Genomic DNA, 20,716 nt, shown 5'->3' with positions numbered 1-20,716 from the left:
GCCTGATGCCGGCACAATCTGCCAACAACCACATTCACTTTGAGTCATCAAGCATGACAATTACACTGAATTTCTTTTAAAAACCAACGCTTTCAGAACATCTAGTCCCTAATAAACCCACTTCCAATATTTCCTATTTTTTATCATCAAGCCGACGGGCCGACTTGGCTCAGCGGTAAACTCACTTGCCGTGCGGTCTGAGATCACGAGTTCGAATCAATCTCTCTGCATAAAAAGTAGGGGTAAGGCCGCCTAGCAAACCAACCAAATGTGATTCCACTTTAAAACAGTAGTTTTAGCACATATCAGATACCCAGTTCGCAAGTTTTCTTCTCTAGCTCACAATGCAAGAACACTAAGATTAATTAGAACACCAAGCATTAGCAAAGAACAGCAGAGAGAGACACAGACCTTGCTTGTAGCATCGGGAGCGAATTTGTCAGCAACCACAATGTCTGTAGGTAACAAAAGAGAGACTCCTTTGGCCTTAGCCTTCTCAAGGAGTGATGTCGCCAAATCAAGCTTGTCTTCCTCTACAAGGGATGAACCAACGGAGAGACCTTGTGCCTTGTAGAATGTGAAAATCATTCCACCACCGAGTAGAAGGATATCACACGTCTCGAGAAGTGACTCAATAACTCCAATCTTGGATGAGACCTTGGAACCACCAACAATGGCAGCAAATGGTCTCTTAGGGTTAGAGACCGCCCCAACGAGGTAGTCCAGCTCCTGGAACAATATAAGGCAAGAAAGAGTGGTTTAGGTTAAGTGGCAAGAGGAGACCAGGATTTTCCAATCACAGCCTATTTCTATTAAAAATCTCACCTTCTGCAGAAGGAAACCAGCAACTGATGGCTTCAAGAACTTTGTGACTCCCTCGGTTGAAGCGTGGGCTCTGTGAGCAGTCCCAAAGGCATCGTTGACAAAAAGGTCAGCCAAGGAAGCGAGCTTCTTGGCAAACTCAGGCTCGTTCTTCTCTTCTTCCTTGTAAAACCTCACATTCTCAAGAAGAAGAACTCCGCCTTCAGGAAGGGAAGCCACCAAGCTTTCAACATCGGGACCAATACAGTCATCAGCCTTCACGACCTGTCATTCACCCCATAAACCTCTTAGATTGGAAGATGATAGTGAAACGAATCCTAGTCTAATAGAGAAACATGGAATACCTGAATACCGAGGAGCTCGGAAAGCCTGGGAACAAGAGGGGCCAAGCTGTACTTTGGTGTCACACCCTTTGGCCTTCCCTGAAAGGATCAAAACCATAAGTGCGTGTGTGTTAGAAACAAAGAACCCAGAATTGGCTCTCAAGTCAAGTTTACTGATAATTGTATCAGTAGTAAGCAGACTTCATTTATGAATCCAAGTACAAGCCAAAACACTTAAAAATCGAATCTTTGCAGTAAGTTTTAGGATCACGATCAATTGGCTGACAAACAGATCAAGATTGCAGGACTCAGTTGGCATCTCATAATGAACTGATCAATCTATGGGGATATGCAACGAAGGCCCACGTACCAGATGACTGGAAAGGATGACTTTAGCGCCGTTCTCGATCAAATACTTGATGGTGGGGATGGCGGCGCGGATTCTGGTGTCGTCGGTGATGTTCTGGCTGTCATCGAGAGGTACATTGAAATATGTACAATTACGCTATTGCCCCCCATGCCTCGACGGCTGAACACATATAATGGGCTGGAACAATTTTAAAATTATATAATGAGATGGGCCGTTTCACACTATCAAATGAGCCTGAACTCTTCTTCGCCATGGTAACCACTGCCCTCGTCCCCTTCCCGCGCACGGAGCTGATTTTAGAGGCAACGTGGGCGGAGAAGCGGGAGTCGACGACGGCAGAGAAGCCGAGGCGGCGAGAGCTGGCGGTGGGAACAGGCAAGAGCGAGGCGCGTGCGCGGGTGGAGGGGGAGGAAGAGGCGCCGCAGCCGGGGGACTTGAGGGAGAAGGTGGTGCTGGCGGCGGCGGACGCCATGAGAGAGAGAGAGAGTTGAACGAAGGGTAGAATAGAAAGAGAGAGAAGGAGAAGCGGGGGGAGGAGGAGAAAGGGAGACACAAATAAGGAGGAGAGAGAGGGGGAAGATATTGTCTTATCGTGGATGAGAGGTTGAAACACTCCGGTCTCCACTTCACTCGTCTTGATCCATACGCGACCATTGCATCCATCTTTATATATTCCTCCCTTTCTTAATTCTAATACCCTTACATTTGCCGCTAATTTAGATATTTCTTTGCCAAATAAAATACATTGAAAAGCTAGAAACGCTTCGAAGGGATGAGGCAGAGAGGGTGCTTCAACAGAATAGTCTGAGAGTACTTCTCCGACATGTCCATGCTCTCCGGAGTCACCCCCTCCGGCAGCTCCCACTCATACAAATACAGAAGATTCGCCACTACCGACTCCACCATCGCCACCGCGTAGTTCAGCCCCGGGCATATCCTCCTCCCGAATCCAAACGGTACATACTTGCCGTTTGTGCCCTGAAACTCATACTCCTCCCCCTCCATGAACCTCTCCGGCATGAACTCCTGTGGTTCCTTCCATATTCTGGGGTCCCTCTGCGATGCCCAGTTGTTGATTATCACCCTACTCTTTGCGGGGATGTCGTATCCTGATATCTTTACAGCTTTGTCCGTTATTCTCATGTATATTCCCGAGCCGTGTAGCCTCAGAGTTTCTTTGACCACGCATTTCAGGTACTTCATCTCAAGGATGTCTTCTTCCTCTACTCTCCCTTTGTCCCTTACGACCCTTCTGACTTCTTCTTTCGCTTTTCGAAGCACCCTCGGATGCTTCATGAGCTCTGCCATCGCCCACTCCATGTTCGATGGAAGTGAGTCTGTCGACGCCGAGAACATGCTCTGCATTGTACATGCAGAATATAACAGAAACCTAACCACTTTGATTTGGTTGGATGCTTGTAGACCAAGGAACACAGAGGCAAAACATGTAAAAAATTAACTGATAAGGCTTACTTGTAAGATTCCCTTGATGTTTTGACGGTCCAGCTCAATATCCAGCTTCCCTTCTCTCTGCAAACTGATAAGAACATAGGCAAAGTTCATCCTGTGAGGCTTTAAGCCACCATCGATTTTGTCGGTTTGATCGCTCATCATTTGCTCCATCAATCGATCCTGACGCTCGAATAAACGCCTCAGATCTGACCTGTATCCCCTCAACCCATCCATCCACCCTAACCACGGAAACATGTCTTCGAAGCAGAACTTTGCTGCCAATTTCTGAGCTTCCCTCACCAGCGCCTTGTAAGCCTCTCCGTAGGTTTTATCACCTGCGGCGGACCTGCACATCACGTTGACCGCGAAGCTGTAGAACAACTCGTTCATATTCACCGGTTTCTTTGGATTCGCTGTGATGGAAGAATCGATCTTTGAGATCATGTCATCGATCTCTTCCTCACGAATTAAACGCAGTTCTTTGACCATCTTATTGCTAAGGAGCTGGAGAAGGCAGATTTTGCGAGACTGCCTCCATGCATCCCCATAAGGGCAGAAGACAACGTCGCGAGCCTCGTAAGAGAAGAGGAAAGTAGCGTAGAAGCAAGGGCGGGCGGAGAAGGAGATGTCGTGGTTCTTGATAATCTCTTGGAGAGGTTCGAAGGACTGGACGACGAGCGTCGGGAAGCTGCCGAGGTGGAGGAGGAAGAGAGGGCCGTGTTTGAGGGACAAATGGTAGAGAGACTGGTGGATGAGAGGGCCTATCTGATGGAGGTTTCCGATCAGCGGCAGCGTTGGAGGCGAGGGAGGAAGATTCAGCGTTTTGGCCGCGCGTTTGATGATAAACTTAATGCAGAGAAGAGAGAGTATTAGGAGGAGAAACATGAAGTTGATCATGTTTAGGGAAGAAGAAGAGAACAAGTGCTCCATGTTGGTCGTGTTCCTACGCATGACTGTGAGATTTTATAAAGAAACCTCGAGGTTCCTTGGAGCATCTTGACTCTCTTGATTCTCTCTATTTACTGTTTGTAAGCTTGCTCCGGTAATATGTACAATTACGCTATTGCCCCCCATGCCTCGACGGCTGAACACATATAATGGGCTGGAACAATTTTAAAATTATATAATGAGATGGGCCGTTTCACACTATCAAATGAGCCTGAACCTAACCTTAATTGATGGAATTGGGCTCAATCGTGAGGACGGGCCTATACTTTGACATTAAAATCGGGAATTGTGACGATTCCTCTGTTCCTTTGTCCATAATCTGCACTTTTGGTTCTGTAGAGAAATTCTTCATCCTCTTCCTTATACAACAACAACAACAACAAAAAAGGGGATTTCTGCCCCGCTAAATTAGTATGCATATTAATTTTAGCTTTCAAAAGGGTAAGGGTGTAAGCATCGGAGCAAGTGAAGATGTTCATCATATGGGAATCCGTAGATTCAGTGAAGGAGTTTTAATCATATGGTTAAAGGAGTTGATCATCACCATTTGACTCAATGCCCAACAATCATGTTGACGTCACATTGACCACTTTCTACCGACCAATTTAGAGACAGCAATATTATGGACCTTCGGTTTTTTCTCCTCCTTACAAGTCAAAAAACTAGTTCAGCTAGAATGTCCCTTCACTGTTTTACATAGATGACAGTGTATATTACGCGACATGTTTCCTTCAATGTCATGCACATGTGCATGTTTATGTGCCTTTTGGGTAGGCAAAACATCCAAGGTAGGGCACAGCATATACATACACATATATGTTCTTCGCGTCCTAGACTGAATGTGAAGTATAAAAGGTGTCTGCCGCCGGATCAACTTCTTCTGCTCCCATTAAAAAGTAGTCATAGTAATTTTGGTCCTCCAAGTACTCGAACCACTCGTTGTTGTATTCGTGACCCGATCCAAAGTCGCTACCGTTTGGACACTTATGTATGTTAGTATCACCATTGCTAGATGCAAAAGAGCCAAGTCCCTCGAGCCGATCCCAGAACTCTGCGTCGAATTCGAGTGGGACTTGTAGCGACCCGGATTTGTTGATTGCATCTTGGATCTCGCAACATGTCCTTCCAAACTGGCACGACATGTCCATCTGGCAAAGAGGGAGTTCGAGCAAGTGTTGTTTATGCACCCCTTGAATTGCTCCGTTTGTTTCGAGAAAAGTTGCTCCAGTCTCACGCCATATATCAATCTGGTGATGATCAGGAGAAAGCGGTTTGTATGCTTCAAACTCGCATGTCTGGTGATTATTCTCCACATCGCAGGAGATTGAAGAAGTAGGCAATCCTTTGATAGGCTCATCTCCAATCAGATTAAGAAGCTTATCGTCATGAGGCTTGGCAGCTGATGATGAATTCCCTTCTTGACAGTGGATGCTTTCCTTAACCCCATCGTAGTGCTCGGCTTCATCTAGTTTAGCGCTGTGTCCACCACAAGAGGAGGAGGAGGAGGAGGAGTCCTTTGGCGATTCACTTGGGGCCAACTTTTTCTTCAGATGAGTGTTCCACATGTTCTTGATCTCGTTATCTGTTCTTCCAGGCAAGTAGGACGCAATCTTTGACCACCTAATTAAGATGTTGATCAAGCAAGTTCTCTTTCTTAGGATTGAATTCTTGAGATGTAAAAGTAAAGTATTGGCTGCGCCTGAATCATGTAACCAAAGTGTCCCAAGGACAAATCCTCAGAGTTGCATGCAATATATATACTATTTGTCTCATGGGTTTAGCTTATGATAAATATATATATATATATATATAGTTAAGGGAAGGAAGGTACTTGTTTCCAAGAGCTCGATGGAGTTTGACGATTGTGTCTTCTTCCTCTCCGGTGAAGTTTCCCCTCTTGACGTCCGGCCTCAAATAATTGATCCATCTCAGACGACAACTCTTCCCACACCTCAGCAATCCTATACATATCACTACTCTTTTTATATTCCGGATTTATTGATTATAAGAGGAGATGCGCATTTTTTAAGTTGATTGAACAAAACATAATTGTAGGTTTATACGGCAAAAACTATAGAATCGGTTTCCATAATTTGCTGCATATATATATATACAATATTAAATAAAAAGAGAGAGGAGGGGGAGACCGGCTTGTTTGGGAAGAGCCCTCCAGTTATGGTGGCCGTGTTTCTGTATGAAAGCGATGAGCCTGAGATCCTCACAAGGACTCCATGGCCCTCTCTTCACTTTGCTCTTGTCGCAGCACGGCGCTCTTCCCTTCCCCATTTTCCCTTTTTCTCTCTCTTCTTATATATGCATATGTGTGCAGCTGGTCTTGATTCGATGAATATATCTAATCTCCAGGAGATGTCTCTTATACTCTCAAATCCCAGGAGATAAATGAGAATCTGGGAGCAAAACAACACGTACGTGTATTTTATACATTGGATGTGTGTGAATAGTGTTGATGATGTGATCCCACAGGGGTCATGCCACTAATTACAAAGAAGGGCATTTGAGCCATAAATAGAAGAAAATCCGTACTCATTCATGTCATACCTATTCTCCTATTATTATTTAATTACTCGTCCATGGCCATGCATATGTAAGCTTTTCCTTTTTTATTCCTACCCATCCATACATTCTTGCATTAAAATCATTTGGCTATTTTTTCCCCATCTCTTGTAATGGAGCATAAAGTCCACTCAATGAAATCTACGAAGAACAAAAAAGAAACCACAGGGGGTCCCCTTAAAAAAGAAAGAAAACACTGCTTATTGTGTAAAAATATACGCACATGTTTTCCCAAAGAAGGATGAGTTAAAAAAGATTGTACTAATCAGATAAAATTTCCCAAAAAAATACGACGAGAATTTGTGGATTTCCAAATCAGTCGCCTAAATGGATGCACTTGCAAAACAGTTGTCGTGCTCGGACAAAAACTATTACGCTCCATGCCTTCGCTTGTTTTACATCAAGTCCACAAGTTGAGGGAATCCGCCACGTCACCCTTACATCACCCACACGTTTCGCTATCGATATATCACCACTCTCATGTGTGCGCGCATTTGTTTTTTACATATTACCGCCAATTTCTACGCATATATTAAATCGAGCAACTATGTTAATAATTATCCAAAAAAGTAGTAATAATAATAACGTAGCAACTAAATTAATTAAATAAAATAATTATTTTAATATGTACCAAACGAGTTTACACAATCTAACCCCCTAAGTTCCCAACTTGAACGTCCATGTGTAAGATTCGCGGCTTCGTTCGTGACGCAGAGCCTTGATTATTTTTGCTCCATATTCGATTATCTAAATCACAATAATCAAAAGGCACGGAACACACTAACATTTTCGTCACTCTTGTTTGTTTTTTATAAACACAATTATTTCAATATTTATTTTTTTGCTCAGCAGTATAATTCTATCAATGCTTTGTGCCTCACATATATACACACACAAATATATGGCCGACAGTAAAAATATACATTTTATCATAATGTTTTCTTGGTAATATGTTGTATCAAAAGGCTTGTTAAACGTTATCCAATTGTTTTAAATTATCCAAGGATTTTGTTAGTTAGTGTCTAATTTATTATATACATGTATACAAAATGTAGATAGATAATATAGTGCTCGTCACTGATTATTATTATTATTATTATAAAAAATAATCTGTTAGGTGGCGAGAATTGAGGAAAGTCGTAGAGTTAGGGAAACCAACACTAAAAAGGGAATTCACCATTTGCTACCAAATCTAATAGCCTCCCTTAGTTTATTATTAGTTATTTGATTTGTATTTTTATTTTAAAAAAACCCACCACCAATGTACTCAGTTTTAAGAAATTTACGCGATAATAACCATTGATTTATTTTCTTGCCATTGATTTATTTTATTGTTTAACTGCAAGTTTGACTTAACGCACGACGGGGCCATAGAATTTCAATTGTTTAAGAGTTTGGGCCCAATAATAAACATATATTACGCTTGCATTAGGTCATATACTGTCGTTAACTCTCCATTAATTGACGTGTGTCATGGCAAATATTAGCCAACATCCACGCCTCTCAAGACTGAATCTGATTGCTTTAAAAAAATCTAGTAATCTATCGTTTTCGATATTTGAAAGCGTCTATTTTAGTTTAATTACCTATTTAATCACGTATATTTTATCTAGTTTTGTCTTTTCTGACGCGCTGCTTTTGTCGGTTTGATTTAGATACACATTCTTCTCATTTATAACTACTTTACCATACATACATTCATAACTTGAAATCCATATAAATGAAATAGAAAACGTAATAGAGATAGAAGAAATCTTGAAATTTTTGGCATATATATATTGAGAAAATGCATGTTGAAGAAATACTCTGTTTAGAGTAAAAGGTCTTGGTTCGAATCAGAGAACCGAGTCAGATTAAACTGAAATTTAAATCGGAATCGGAATGCAGCATTTCATTAATGTGGTAATAACTCACTATAAAACGACGCAGTATTGAAGGAAGAGCACTATTCGAAGACTCTTATAAAAGGAGAGGGTTCGTTAAGTTCGTTTTACAGAGAGTTCTTCTTTGGGGTTTTCTGTTCTTGGTTGAAATCGACGATTCTCGGGTTGTGAGATCGATCGTTCTTGCAACCAGACAATCACAATAATGAATTGAAGAAGCTCTCTCAGCCGAGACGTAGGATTCACACTGAATCCGAACTCGTAAAATCCAGCTGTGTCATTTCATTTTCTGTCAATCTTCATTATCATTTCAGTAGTTCAATTAGGGTTCAGGAAAGACAAGTGGTATCATAGCCTGGTTGGAGATGATAAGATCTTCAATAGGAGACAAGGAGGTCTTTCGCCAGTTTTGAATTCTTTAATGCAGTTCAAGAAGTCAAGAGCTCAACCGAGATTTGGTTGGAGACAGGGAGGTCTCTCGCCAAAGAAAGATATCTTGACGCAGTTCAAGAATCTGAAACTTGGGATACAATAGGATGACTGCAATACCGGTTGTGGTGAAGCTTGACGTCGAGAAATATGATGGAAAATCGGATTTCTCGTTATGGAAAGACAAAGTATTGGCAAGTCTGGAGATTCTCAGGCTCCATGAGGTGCTCGATGAAAAGTATCTCTCAAAGGATATCGAGAACAAAGGAGAGACAAAGGAAAAGGGCACCAACGAAGAACACAACTCAAAGGAATCCACAGAACATATGGACTCAAGGTATGAGAAAAGTAGAAAAGTTAGAAATCTTATCTTTCTATGTTTGACTGATCAAATCATGAGAAGGGTTAAGAATGAGCAGACCGCCTCCGGGATATGGAAAACACTCGAGAAAGAGTACTTGAACAAGTCCATGTCGAGCAAGATACACCTAAAACAGAAGCTTTTCGGGTTCAAGATGGATGAAGAAAAGTCTATCGAAGACAACCTTGACAATATCAGGAAGTTGGTGACAGATTTGGAGAATCTCCAAGTCGAAGTTTCTGATGAGGATCAAATAATATACCTTCTGAATTCCTTACTAGAACGGTATAACCAGTTAATGGATACCCTAAAATACTCAAGGAAGGATGATGTTACCATGGATGTGATAATCTCGGCAATCATCACAAAAGAACTCGAGTTAAAGTCAAGGAACAAGGTACACACAAGGGAAAGACTGATTACAAAAGGAAAAACTGGTAAAAAGGACACAAAGTCTCAGAAGGGAAAACCAAAGGATCAGAAAGATTAGAAGGAGAAATCTGAGTTTGGTTGCTGGTTTTGCAGAAAGGAGGGACACTTCAAACGCGACTGTCGAAACAAAAAAAGAATGCTGGAACAACAATCCAAGAAAACGGGAGAAGCAACGAATGTCACAGATAAAGACTTTGAAACAGAAGTCTTGACAGTATCTGATCAGAGTCCGGAAGATAAGTGGATAATGGATTCACAGTGTACATTTCACATGTTACCCCATAAAGAATGGTTTCTCAACATTGAGAAACAAAATGGAGGCAAGGTGCTCATGGGAAACAATGGCTCTCTTGTGAAATAAGAGACATTGGGGAGGTTAAACTACAACTTCACGATGGGAGTGTCAAGCATCTGAGTAAAGTAAGGTATATACCTGACTTAAAAAGGAACTTGATATCCCTAGGATCACTAGACAAGCTCGGAATGGGCTACAAATCAGAAAATGGAGTGCTTGAGGTGTTCAGAGGAACCAAAAAGTATAATTACAGGAAAATTTGAAGGAAGCCTCTACATTCTGCAAGGTGAAACAGTGGTGGCCGAATCTCAAGTAGTAACAGACTCAGAAGAATCAGAACTTTGGCATCTCAAACTGGGTCACATGAGTGAAAAGGAACTACAAATACTGTCACAAAGAGGATTGCTAGGAAAAGAGAAACTTGCAGGAATACCATTATGTGAAAGCTGTGTGATGGGAAAACCCACAGGCTAGCATTCTCAAGAGGCAAACATGTATTTAAACAAAATCTGGATTTTATATACATTCAAATTTGTAGAGTTCATCAAGTGTAACCCCAACTCTCGAAAGGGCTCAATATCTGATCTCATTCATAGATGATCATTGAAAGAAACTTTGGATTTATCTGCTAAAATCAAAGGACGAGGCTTTCTCTAAGTTCTCAGAATGGAAATCTATGGTAGAGACTCAAACAAAAGCATTTAAGAACTGACAATGGGTTAGAATATTGTAACCAATATTTTGATCAATTTTGTAGAGAAAATGGAATCAAGAGGCATAGAACATGCACATACACTTCACAAAAAAAAGGAGTAGCAGAGAGAATGAATAGGACTCTGATGAACAAAGTCAGAAGCATGTTATCAAATTCAGGATTAGGGCAGGAGTTTTGGGGAGAAACTGCGGCAACAGCAGCTCACCTAATAAATCTGTCACCATCAAGCGCAATCGAGATTAAGATACCTGATGAGGTCTGGTATGGAAGAGAACCTTCATTAAAGGATCTAAAACATTTTGGATGCGTTACCTATATGTACATGTCAGTCAAGGTAAGCTACAACCAATAGCTAAAAAAGGGATATTCATTGGTTACCCTCAAGGAACAAAAGGATACAGGGTCTGGCACCTAGAAGACTGAAAGGTACACATAAGCAGAAATGTTAAGTTTAGAGAAGACTTGACATTCAAAGATATCAAAGTCACAGAATCAAGACCTACAGACAAAGGAGAAGAACCAGTGGATCATTCAAGATTTGGTATAGCAAATGTACCAGATGAAACACAAATTTTGAGCCAAGACTTAGAGACTTTAGCTCAAGGTGGAGCTGATGGAGAAACTGTAGATGAGGAAACATAGCAGTTTGAAGAAGAAGGGATCCTGGAACTACCAGAAAAACAGAACTTGGAAACTATAGAACAGACATCGGGAAATCTACAAGACTACCTGTTAGCACGAGACAGGGAAAGGAGAGAAATCAGACCACCCTCAAGGTACAGAGAGGAGAACACAGTAGCCTTTGCACTTTTAGCAGCAAGTCAGATCGACATAGATGAGCCAAATACATATGAACAAGCCTTACAGACAAGGGACATAGAGAAATGGATTCAGGCAAAGAGGGAAGAAATGCAGTCACTTGAAAAGAACAAGACTTGGATACTAGTCAACAAACCAGTGAACCAAAAGGTAATAGGAAGGAAATGAGTTTTTAAAAGAAAACCTGGAATACCTGGAGTAGAAGAACCTCGATTCAAGGCAAGACTAGTGGCTAAAGGGAATGCATAAGTTGAAAGGATAGATTTCAATGAGATATACTCTCCAGTTGTCAAGCATGTCTCGATTCGACTTCTACTGTCAGTAGTAGCTTCAAGGAACCGGGAGTTGAACAACTAGATGTAAAGACATCATTTCTTCACGGTGTTCTTGAAGAAAAATTATTCATGGAATAACCAAAAGGGTTTGAGCTTCAGGGGAAAATGGAGAAAGTTTGCATACTAAGAAAATCTCTGTATGGTCTACGGCAATCACCAAGACAGTGGAACATAAAGTTTGATAGTTTCATGGTTCAGCAAGGGTTCAACAAAAGCAAGCATGATCTGTGCGTTTATTTCAAGAAAAACAGAAAAAGGTAATTCATATATCTATTGATAGATGTTGATGACATGTTGATAGCTGGTGAGAACAAAGAAGATGTTCAAAAGATAAAGGAAATATTGGCTACTCAGTTTCAAATGAAGGATTTAGATTCAGCAAAGAGGATTCTGGGCATAGATATTGTAAGAAACAGAGAACAGAGGTTGTTTACACTATCACAAAAGGATTATTTAGCTAAAGTGCTAAATACATTTCGAATGACAGATTCTAAGTCAGTAAACACGTCCATGGGAACTCACTTTAAGCTGATAAGTACACAAGAAGGAGAGGCAAATTAACAGGATTTGGATTCAAATCCTTATCTGAATGCGGTTGGGAGCCTAATATACGCAATGATCAGGTCAAGACCAGATTTAGCGTATAGTGTGGGATTGGTGAGCAGGTTTATGAGCAGACCTAGTAAAAAACATTAGTTAGCAGTTAAATGGGTCATGAGATATATCAAAGGAACGCTGGAGAGGAAGCTCAAATACAGAAGGTCAGAAGAATTCAACATTACAGGGTATTGTGATTCTGATTTCGCCTATGATCTAGATAAAAGAAGGTCTATTACTGGATATGTTTTCACAGTGTGTGGAAATGTCGTTAGTTGGAGATCGACTTTGCAACACGTAGTAGCACTTTCAACCACGGAGTCTGAGTATATGGCTTTGGCAGAAACGCTTAAAGAAGCATTGTGATTAAAAAGGCTGATGGACGAGTAGAGATCGGGCAAAGGCCAGTGGAAGTATTCTGTGACTCGCAAAGTGCGATATGCCTAGCAAAGAACAACATTCACCATGAACGCGCAAAATATATTGATGTGAGGCTGCATTTCTTGAGGGATATATTGGTAGAGGACAAAGTAAGGGTGACTAAGATCAAGTCTGAAGTTAATCCTGCTGATATATTCACAAAGCCTCTGCCTATTCGTAAGTTCAACACAGCGTTGAACTTGCTAAGAATCTTTATATAGTAACTCAGAAAGAAACCGAGAGAGCATAGGGAACTCACACTGAGTTTTCTTTCACAGGCAAGGTGGAGTTTGTTGAGAAAATGCTTGTTGAAGAAATACTCTGTTTAGAGTAAAAAGTCTTGGCTCGAATCAGAGAACCGAGTCAGATTGAACTGGAATTTAAATCGGAATCGTAACACAATGTTTCATTAACGTGGTAATAACTCACTACAAAACGACGCAGTATTGAAGGAAGAGCACTATTCGAAGACTCTTATAAAAAGAGAGGGTTCGTCGTCTTCTTCGTTCGTTAAGTTCGTTTTACAGAGAGTTCTTTGGAGTTTTCTGTTCTTGGTTGAAATCGATGATTCTCGGGTTGTGAGATCGATCGTTCTTGCAACCAGAGAATCATAATAGTGAATGTTGAAGTCTCTCGGCCGAGACGTAGGATTCACACTGAATCCGAACTCGTAAAGTCCAGTTGTATCATTTCATTTCCTGTCAATCTTCATTATCATTTCAGTCGTTCGATTAGGGTTCAGGGAAGATAATATATATATTGTGAAGTGGATATCGGATTCTCACAGCCACTCCGACGCTCGTTCGTGCAAGAAGAAAAAACGACACCGGAGATTTTAACGAGTTCGGTTACCGAGCTAGCTCGGGCCTATATCTCGGCCGGACGGTGCCGGCGAATCCACTAGAAAGATCGAAGAAAGAACCAACGGAAACAACACCGTCGGCGGTGCTTCACAAGTCCGAAGACTCACCGATGAACCAGTCCGATAAACAACCGAAAGGGACGAAATACGCGACGTCTTACCGACCATGACTCTCTTACCTTGAGCCGTCGTCGATCCCGAGCTCCACCGACGCCGGGAAGCTCCACCGTCGCCGTAGATCTCCTTTCTCCCGTTCTTCCTCTCACTCTCTTGTTCTTTCTCGAGCCAGGTGCGTGTCTCTTTCCAAAAGTCACCGAGAATCGTAAAACCTAGGGTTCATTAACCCTTTTCTTCAAAACACACCGTTTAGGCCATTTTGGGCCATTCCTTTTCCACCAAATGGGCCTTGTGGCCCAACAATCTCCACCTTGATGGAGAAAGGAACGAGCAAGAAAATAATAACAAAATAAACACTAGTGAAATTCGCCGTTTACAGCACCGATCGACTTTCGTCGATCCCTCGACTTTCATCGGAATTTAAAACGCAACTTACCTGACTTACCTCACTTACCTGTACCGGAGTTAGTCGCATGTCGTCCTAAATCTGATGAAGCTCCCGTCGATGACTCCTCGTGGCCTCGTCGCCTTATCCCCGCCACCGATCAGCTCATCTCTACCTGAAACACTCGGTAAACGTGTTAGAACGTTCACCCCGATAAGACTCGAACCGTAGTCCTATCCCGCGTTGCCCGACCGGCGAATGCTACCCTCGGTTGTATGACTCCCTAGACCGTCTACTAACCCTCCTAGTAAAGTCGAAGACTATACCCGCTAGCTAACCCGAGGATTATACCCGACGTCTACCCGTCTCCTAAGTCTATCCCGACTTCTCCCGAGACTAACCTGAGTCATACTACCGAAACCGCTAGATACCTAGCCCGGATCCCCGTGAAGTCTATACTACCTATAGGTATATGACTTCTACCCTCAGACCCTAACCTGCCAACTAAGATTGTCCCACGGTTTTGTCCCGTGAAGACTCTCCTAGTCATCTACGATGCTCCACCGAGAATAAGAGACACGTGAGTGCACGTGCTCCACCTCGAGAGGGAGTGTCCTAGCGCTCCAACCTACACCGACTCTACCTCGGTGAATACCCGACACCTCCCTGCTCACATCATCTCCCGAGCATCCTACCCGAGGAAGCTCCACCTAAATGTGGAGACCTCACCTCCTGACCTACCACCGAGAACCGAAACATCTTCGGTTACTCCTCCGAGGTCAACACGTCCTTCTACCTCGGACTCTGCCTTCCTCGTCATCCTGGATCTACATATCCTCCATGTAGTATCCCTACCTAGCCGCGGAACAACTCACTCCACCTGGTCCTTGGCCTTCTCCTGCACCCGATTTCTCGGGTTTGCCCGAGACCCATAGTCCTTCCTCCATACCCCTTTTCGGGATATACTGAGTTAGACGATCTAACTCCATCATCCTACGATGATACAACCAGAGCCTAAAATGACTCAACCCGGAAGTGACTTACCCGACCCTAGAAGTGATGTAACATGACACGAGGGATGAGACCGAACCCTAGAGGACTTAACCCTAGGTATATTTCTACCTAGTCGTGCTTAAACACGCTCCAACCCTAGTCTATCGGTCCTAAACCTAGGTACGTCTCTACCTAATCAGACCTACAAGACCTAGAGAACACGACCTAACTGGACTTAACCTAGGCACTCAACCTAAACCCGATCTAACGGACTTTAAACCAAGTTTAACCGGACATCTCCCTAGGTACATATTACCTAAACGGATCTAACACACTCTAAACCAGACCTGATTGGACTTAACACAAGGTATATTTTTACCTAACTGACCTCTTAGACTCTCGCACAAACCTGATTGGACTTACCCTAGGCATAATTGTGCCTAACCGACCTATTAGACTTGAAACACAGCCTACCTTAAGACTTGATTACGTCTAACCAGACTTAACTTAAGGCTACACAGACCTGATTACGTCTAATCAGACCTACAACACCGAGTCTACATGGCCCCCAACGTAGTTCTAACCAGTCCTACGATCCCGAGTCTACCCGGCCCCTCACAAAGTCCTAATCAGACCTACCCAAGTGCTACTTAGACCCTGACAGCCCTAGTTAGACAACCAAAAGTCCCGACTAGACCACCACAACACCCTAATCAGACCTAAGTCAACCCTAATTGACCAACCCCTGATTAGATGACCATAAGTCCTAGTTAGACACCTAAAAGTTCTAATCACCAAACCTAAGCCAACCCTAACGACTTACCAACCCCTGATTAGACTTTTAGCACCCTAATCAGACCTAAACTAAGTCTAATAAGACCTAATTTACTTCTGATCAGACCTTATAAACGCCTAAAACCAACCCCTATAGACCTGTCCTGATCTAAACCGACCCCTACAGACCTATACCTAGTGATTCTAGACTTAACCAACCCCTAAACCAATCCGTTTTAGTCAAATCCTAACTAATCAGACCTAACCGGTCAATGTACCGGACTCTATGACTCAAAACTGGTACTTAGGAGTCCTATCTAGTCCTAAACTAGATAATACCTAAATCTATAATCAGATTCTAATCTGATCAGACCTAGGCAATGTCTCTATAGACATTCTAAACCTCTAATAAGACATAACCAAGTCTATTTTGACCTAATTACCTACTGATCAGACCTAAACCATGCTAGACCAACCCAAATTTGGCTTAACCCAGACCTAACCAAGACCTAAACAGCACTTACAGACCTATATCAGACCTAAACCAGTCTATTACAGACCTGTACCAGCCTATTTAAGCCTAACCCGACCTCCTACCCAGCTAAACGTAGTCAAATCCAACCTATTCAGACCTATACTGAACAGAAACCGGAACCTATGACCTACATTAGCTAAACCGATATCTAAACAGATCTAACCCTAGTGAATTTTCACTAAACCAAGCCAAATTGAGTACTAGACCAATCTAACAGGGTAAACCGATCACTACAGACCGTAATCTACCCTAAACCAGTCCACTATGCCCTAAACCCGATACCATCAGACCTATATGGACCAACCTAACCCTAAACCAGTTAGTTCTAGTCCTAATTGTACACTCCAGACCTAAACCGCCTAATCTAGTCCTAAAGAACCACCAACTCAGGCCCTAACACGACCAATACCAGCCCTAACTAGATAATTCAGATCCTAAACAGACCTCTATGAGCCTAACACCAATCTGATCTTACCTAATACCGGACCCAATTGACCTATACGGTCTAATTCTAGCCTAATTGGACGAACATACCCTAACCTTAGACTTAAACCAGTCTAAACCGGCCTTAATTCACCTCCAATCAGACCCTATTGGTCTGAACCGAACAATTCTAGCCCTTTCCAGACAAATCAGACCTTAACCAAGACTTAAACCAGCCTAAACTAGTCTGAATTGCTCTAAACCGGACTCAATTGTCCTAAACCGAACCTGAATTGACGTAAAACGGACTCAATTGTCCTAAACCGGGCCTAGATTGACCTGAAGCAGTCTAAACCGGTCCAATTGACCCCAAACCGGACCTGAACCGGTCCGATTTGACCTAAACCGGTCAACTATTGACTAAATTGGTCAACGAATTGACCGAATCGAAGTGAACCGGTCTGAACCGGCCGGTACCGGGTCTGAGCCAGACTGAACCGGCCGGAATCCGGTCTGAATGGACGGAACCAGGTCAAATCCGATCTGACCGCCGATAACCGGACTTGGATCGAATCGAACCAGGTTCGATTGACCCAAACCGGGTTTAACCGAAATTGGATCGATTAAACCGGTGTAAACCGGGTTTAATCCGAAACCCTAATTTCGGAAACCCTGCCCGCCGAGTCTGCCGAGTTGACTCGGACGTTGACTCACCCGATTCCTCCACTCAACCCTAACTCGGACGAGTCAGGGGCCGAGTTTCGCCGGAATCGAGCCTTCCTCCGCTGAATTCACCAAGTTTCTTTGAAACTCGGTCTCAAAACCGGAGGAAAACGCGGAATTAATAACGAGTCAGGTTAGAAAACTTACCTTACTCAACTCGGTTCGGATCTAGCTTCACTGAATCTTGATCTCAGGCGCTCCACCTCGACGGATCTTGCCACCGGCGACTCCGAGGCTTCAGATCTACCTCCCACCGTCGTCGAACTAGCTCTGTCTTCGGCTGAAACACTCGACAGAGCATCAGATCGCTCACACAGACAGATCGAACCAACAACCCGTAACTTACCTCGCCTTTTCCGGCGAACTTACCTCCCTGGATCGTAACCGGAGCTCTGATACCACTTTGTGAAGTGGATATCGGATTCTCACAACCACTCCGACGCTCGTTCGTGCAAGAAGAAAAAACGACACCGGAGATTTTAACGAGTTCGGTTACCGAGCAAGCTCGGGCCTACATCTCGGTCGGACGGTGCCGGCGAATCCACTAGAAAGATCAAAGAAAGAACCAACGGAAACAACACCGTCGGCGGTGCTTCACAAGTCCGAAGACTCACCGACGAACCAGTCCGATAAACAACCGAAAGGGACGAAATATGCGACGTCTTACTGACCATGACTCTCTTACCTTGAGCCGCTGTCGATCCCGAGCTCCACCGACGCCGGGAAGCTCCACCGTCGCTGTAGATCTCCTTTCTCCCGTTCTTCCTCTCACTCTCTTGTTCTTTCTCGAGCCACGTGCGTGTCTCTTTCCAAAAGTCACCGAGAATCGTAAAACCTAGGGTTCATTAACCCTTTTCTTCAAAACACACCGTTTAGGCCATTTTGGGTCATTCCTTTTTCACCAAATGGGCCGTGTGGCCCAACATATATATATATATATATGAGGTTGGAACATAGTAGCCAGCGAAAAACTGAGATCGAATGGCATGTAATTGTTGTTGAACAAGATAATGAAGAAGAGAGTGAGGTGTTTCTGGTTAAGGACACGATCAGACCAAGATTCAAGTGAAGATCGACACAAGTTGTAATATTCAGGAGGAAGACACTGCATCAATCAGAAGGTTTGTTACTGAAAGTGAACGTTAGTCATTGGCAACAAATCTGGAACAAATCACGAACACATGGCATGTAATTGTTGTTGAACAAGATAATGAAGAAGAGAGTGAGGTGTTTCTGGTTAAGGACACGATCAGACCAAGATTCAAGTGAAGATCGACACAAGTTGTAATATTCAGGAGGAAGACACTGCATCAATCAGAAGGTTTGTTACTGAAAGTGAACGTTAGTCATTGGCAACAAATCTGGAACAAATCACGAACACATCTCTTCCACATTCCATATGTATAATTTCTATATCACTTGTTTCCATTTTACTTTTGTAAAATCTGTTTATATATTGTAAACAAATAAACATCAATATACAGAGTAATATTTTCTTCTCCACTCTTCTGTCTTCTACATCTCTGTTCTTTCTCCCAATCTCTGCAACTCTCATTCCTTGTCTCCAAATCAGTCTTGGTCCTTGATTTCTTTATGGTATCAGAGCTCTAAGGTGTGGACCAATTTTTCCATCTCATTCTACACTCGTTCTCCTATCTACGCTTCTCTCTCAGTTTCTCGTTCTCAATTTCACCATGGACAACACCCAAAAACCGATTCCCATTACCTTGAATGGAGAGAATTATTTTTATTGGTCCAAGGCAGCCAAGGCTACTCTCAGTAGCAAGGGGCTGTGGAACCATATCATTGTGGAACAAGGAGCTACTTCTTCTCAGACATCTGCCAATGAAGCCCAAACAGTAGCTCCACCGGATCCGGCACTGATTGCCGCGAAACAAGCCAAATGGCATCAAGAGGACCAACTAGCTTTGGTTCTTCTGCAAGGCTCTCTCGACCAGAATGTGTTGCAGTCCTTCATTGCTTTAGACTCCGCCAAAGCATTGTGGGATGCGCTCAAGGACATCTACGGTAATATGTCTAATATTAGCCGAATTTATGAAATAAAAAAGAAATTGTCTCACATGCAGCAGCAAGGACAGTCCTTCAACAAAATTCAGAGTGATTACACGGCGTTATGGACCGAGTTGGATGAGATACGTCCTCCTACTATTGATCCGAAAGTTGCGCTGTCAAGGACTGAAGAAGATAAAGTGTTTGGCTTGCTTCTTACCTTGGATTCTTCTTACAACGACTTGGTGTACCATCTTCTCCGTCAATCGACTTTGCCTTCCTTTGCCGAGGTATGTATGCTGATTAAGAGAGAGGAAGGCGGTCGTAATCTGTTTGCAGGGCCGCATGAGGTGGCTCATTACACCAAGAAAGCACAGCCGTATTTCTCGGCGCATCGGGACAAGAAGCCGTTGGTATGTGAACATTGCAGGAAGTCGGGCCACAGCAAGGATCGATGTTGGATATTAAATCCTCATCTCAAACCGGCTCATCTCCGGGAATCGACACCGACGAAAGGAGCAGCGATGACTGCTGGCCATACCATCTCTTTCACCCAAGAAGAGTTCAAAAATTTCGTTCTTGCCTTAAAAGATAAGGATACGGGTAACTTTTCTAACATCTTCTCTCCTCATATTGTGATCGATTCTGGAGCCACGATGCATATGTTCAAGGATAAAAACTTGTTTCATAGTCTTGATACTTCGTATGGCATGGTCACTGTGGCTGATGGAAAACTTGTTCCGATTCGTGGTCACGGCAAGTTTCGGTTATTTGGCATGGAATTTTCTGCATATTATATACCTGATTTTAGTACCAATTTACTGTCCATTCCTAAATTAATTCATGACACAGATTGCAATGTGATTTTCCGTTCTAACGAAGTGCTATTTCAGGATACTAAGTTGGATCGCTCTCTAGGAAAAGGAATAAAGAGAGGCAACCTCTACATTGTAGAAGACTTGCACTCTCCTTCTGCATCTTCGTTTCATGTTTCTTCTCCGTTATGGCATGATAGACTAGGACATCCGCATAATAAGGTGCTTCAATTACTTGTACCAACGACCAAAACCATTGTTTCCTCTGGACATTGTGAGGCTTGTGTACTCGGTAAACACTGTC

General features: G+C 42.9%; 2 protein-coding genes, 1 long non-coding RNA gene and 1 pseudogene across 3 annotated transcripts; 1 reads left to right on the top strand and 3 right to left on the bottom strand.

Annotated features, from left to right (window-relative positions):
• LOC104810271 overlaps positions 1 to 2,055 on the bottom strand; it is a 3,176-nt pseudogene extending 1,121 nt beyond the window's left edge.
• Positions 2,056 to 2,171: 116 nt separating this feature from the next.
• On the bottom strand, positions 2,172 to 4,066 carry LOC104810270 (cytochrome P450 71A1-like). The gene is made up of 2 exons (XM_010536468.2): positions 2,989 to 4,066; positions 2,172 to 2,874 (listed from the first exon to the last, which is right to left on the bottom strand). The coding sequence occupies exons 1-2, from the start codon at positions 3,916 to 3,918 to the stop codon at positions 2,269 to 2,271; spliced, it is 1,536 nt and encodes a 511-aa protein (XP_010534770.1). The 5' UTR covers positions 3,919 to 4,066; the 3' UTR covers positions 2,172 to 2,268.
• Positions 2,382 to 3,000, top strand: LOC109116569. The gene is made up of 2 exons (XR_002024054.1): positions 2,382 to 2,471; positions 2,710 to 3,000. It is a non-coding gene; the product is annotated as an uncharacterized LOC109116569 (long non-coding RNA).
• A 500-nt stretch (positions 4,067 to 4,566) lies between the features above and the next one.
• LOC104810269 (myb-related protein Myb4) lies at positions 4,567 to 6,393 on the bottom strand. The gene is made up of 3 exons (XM_010536467.1): positions 6,063 to 6,393; positions 5,747 to 5,876; positions 4,567 to 5,535 (listed from the first exon to the last, which is right to left on the bottom strand). The coding sequence occupies exons 1-3, from the start codon at positions 6,199 to 6,201 to the stop codon at positions 4,746 to 4,748; spliced, it is 1,059 nt and encodes a 352-aa protein (XP_010534769.1). The 5' UTR covers positions 6,202 to 6,393; the 3' UTR covers positions 4,567 to 4,745.
• Between the last annotated feature and the right edge of the window lie 14,323 nt (positions 6,394 to 20,716).

Source organism: Tarenaya hassleriana, unplaced genomic scaffold (assembly GCF_000463585.1).
Source record: "Tarenaya hassleriana unplaced genomic scaffold, ASM46358v1 Cleome18, whole genome shotgun sequence".
In the NCBI taxonomy this organism is placed as follows: domain Eukaryota; kingdom Viridiplantae; phylum Streptophyta; class Magnoliopsida; order Brassicales; family Cleomaceae; genus Tarenaya; species Tarenaya hassleriana.
This window is presented reverse-complemented; position numbering and strand designations above follow the sequence as displayed.

Excerpts from the sequence above, each read along its gene's own strand:
- LOC104810270 (XM_010536468.2), bottom strand. The coding sequence starts at position 3,918 with ATGCGTAGGAACACGACCAACATGGAGCACTTGTTCTCTTCTTCTTCC. Across the intron at positions 2,875-2,988 it reads ACATCAAGGGAATCTTACAA|AGCATGTTCTCGGCGTCGAC; the intron begins GTAAGCCTTATC and ends TGTACAATGCAG.
- LOC104810269 (XM_010536467.1), bottom strand. The coding sequence starts at position 6,201 with ATGGGGAAGGGAAGAGCGCCGTGCTGCGACAAGAGCAAAGTGAAGAGA. Across the intron at positions 5,877-6,062 it reads GGCTCTTCCCAAACAAGCCG|GATTGCTGAGGTGTGGGAAG; the intron begins GTCTCCCCCTCC and ends TGATATGTATAG. Across the intron at positions 5,536-5,746 it reads CATCGAGCTCTTGGAAACAA|GTGGTCAAAGATTGCGTCCT; the intron begins GTACCTTCCTTC and ends CATCTTAATTAG.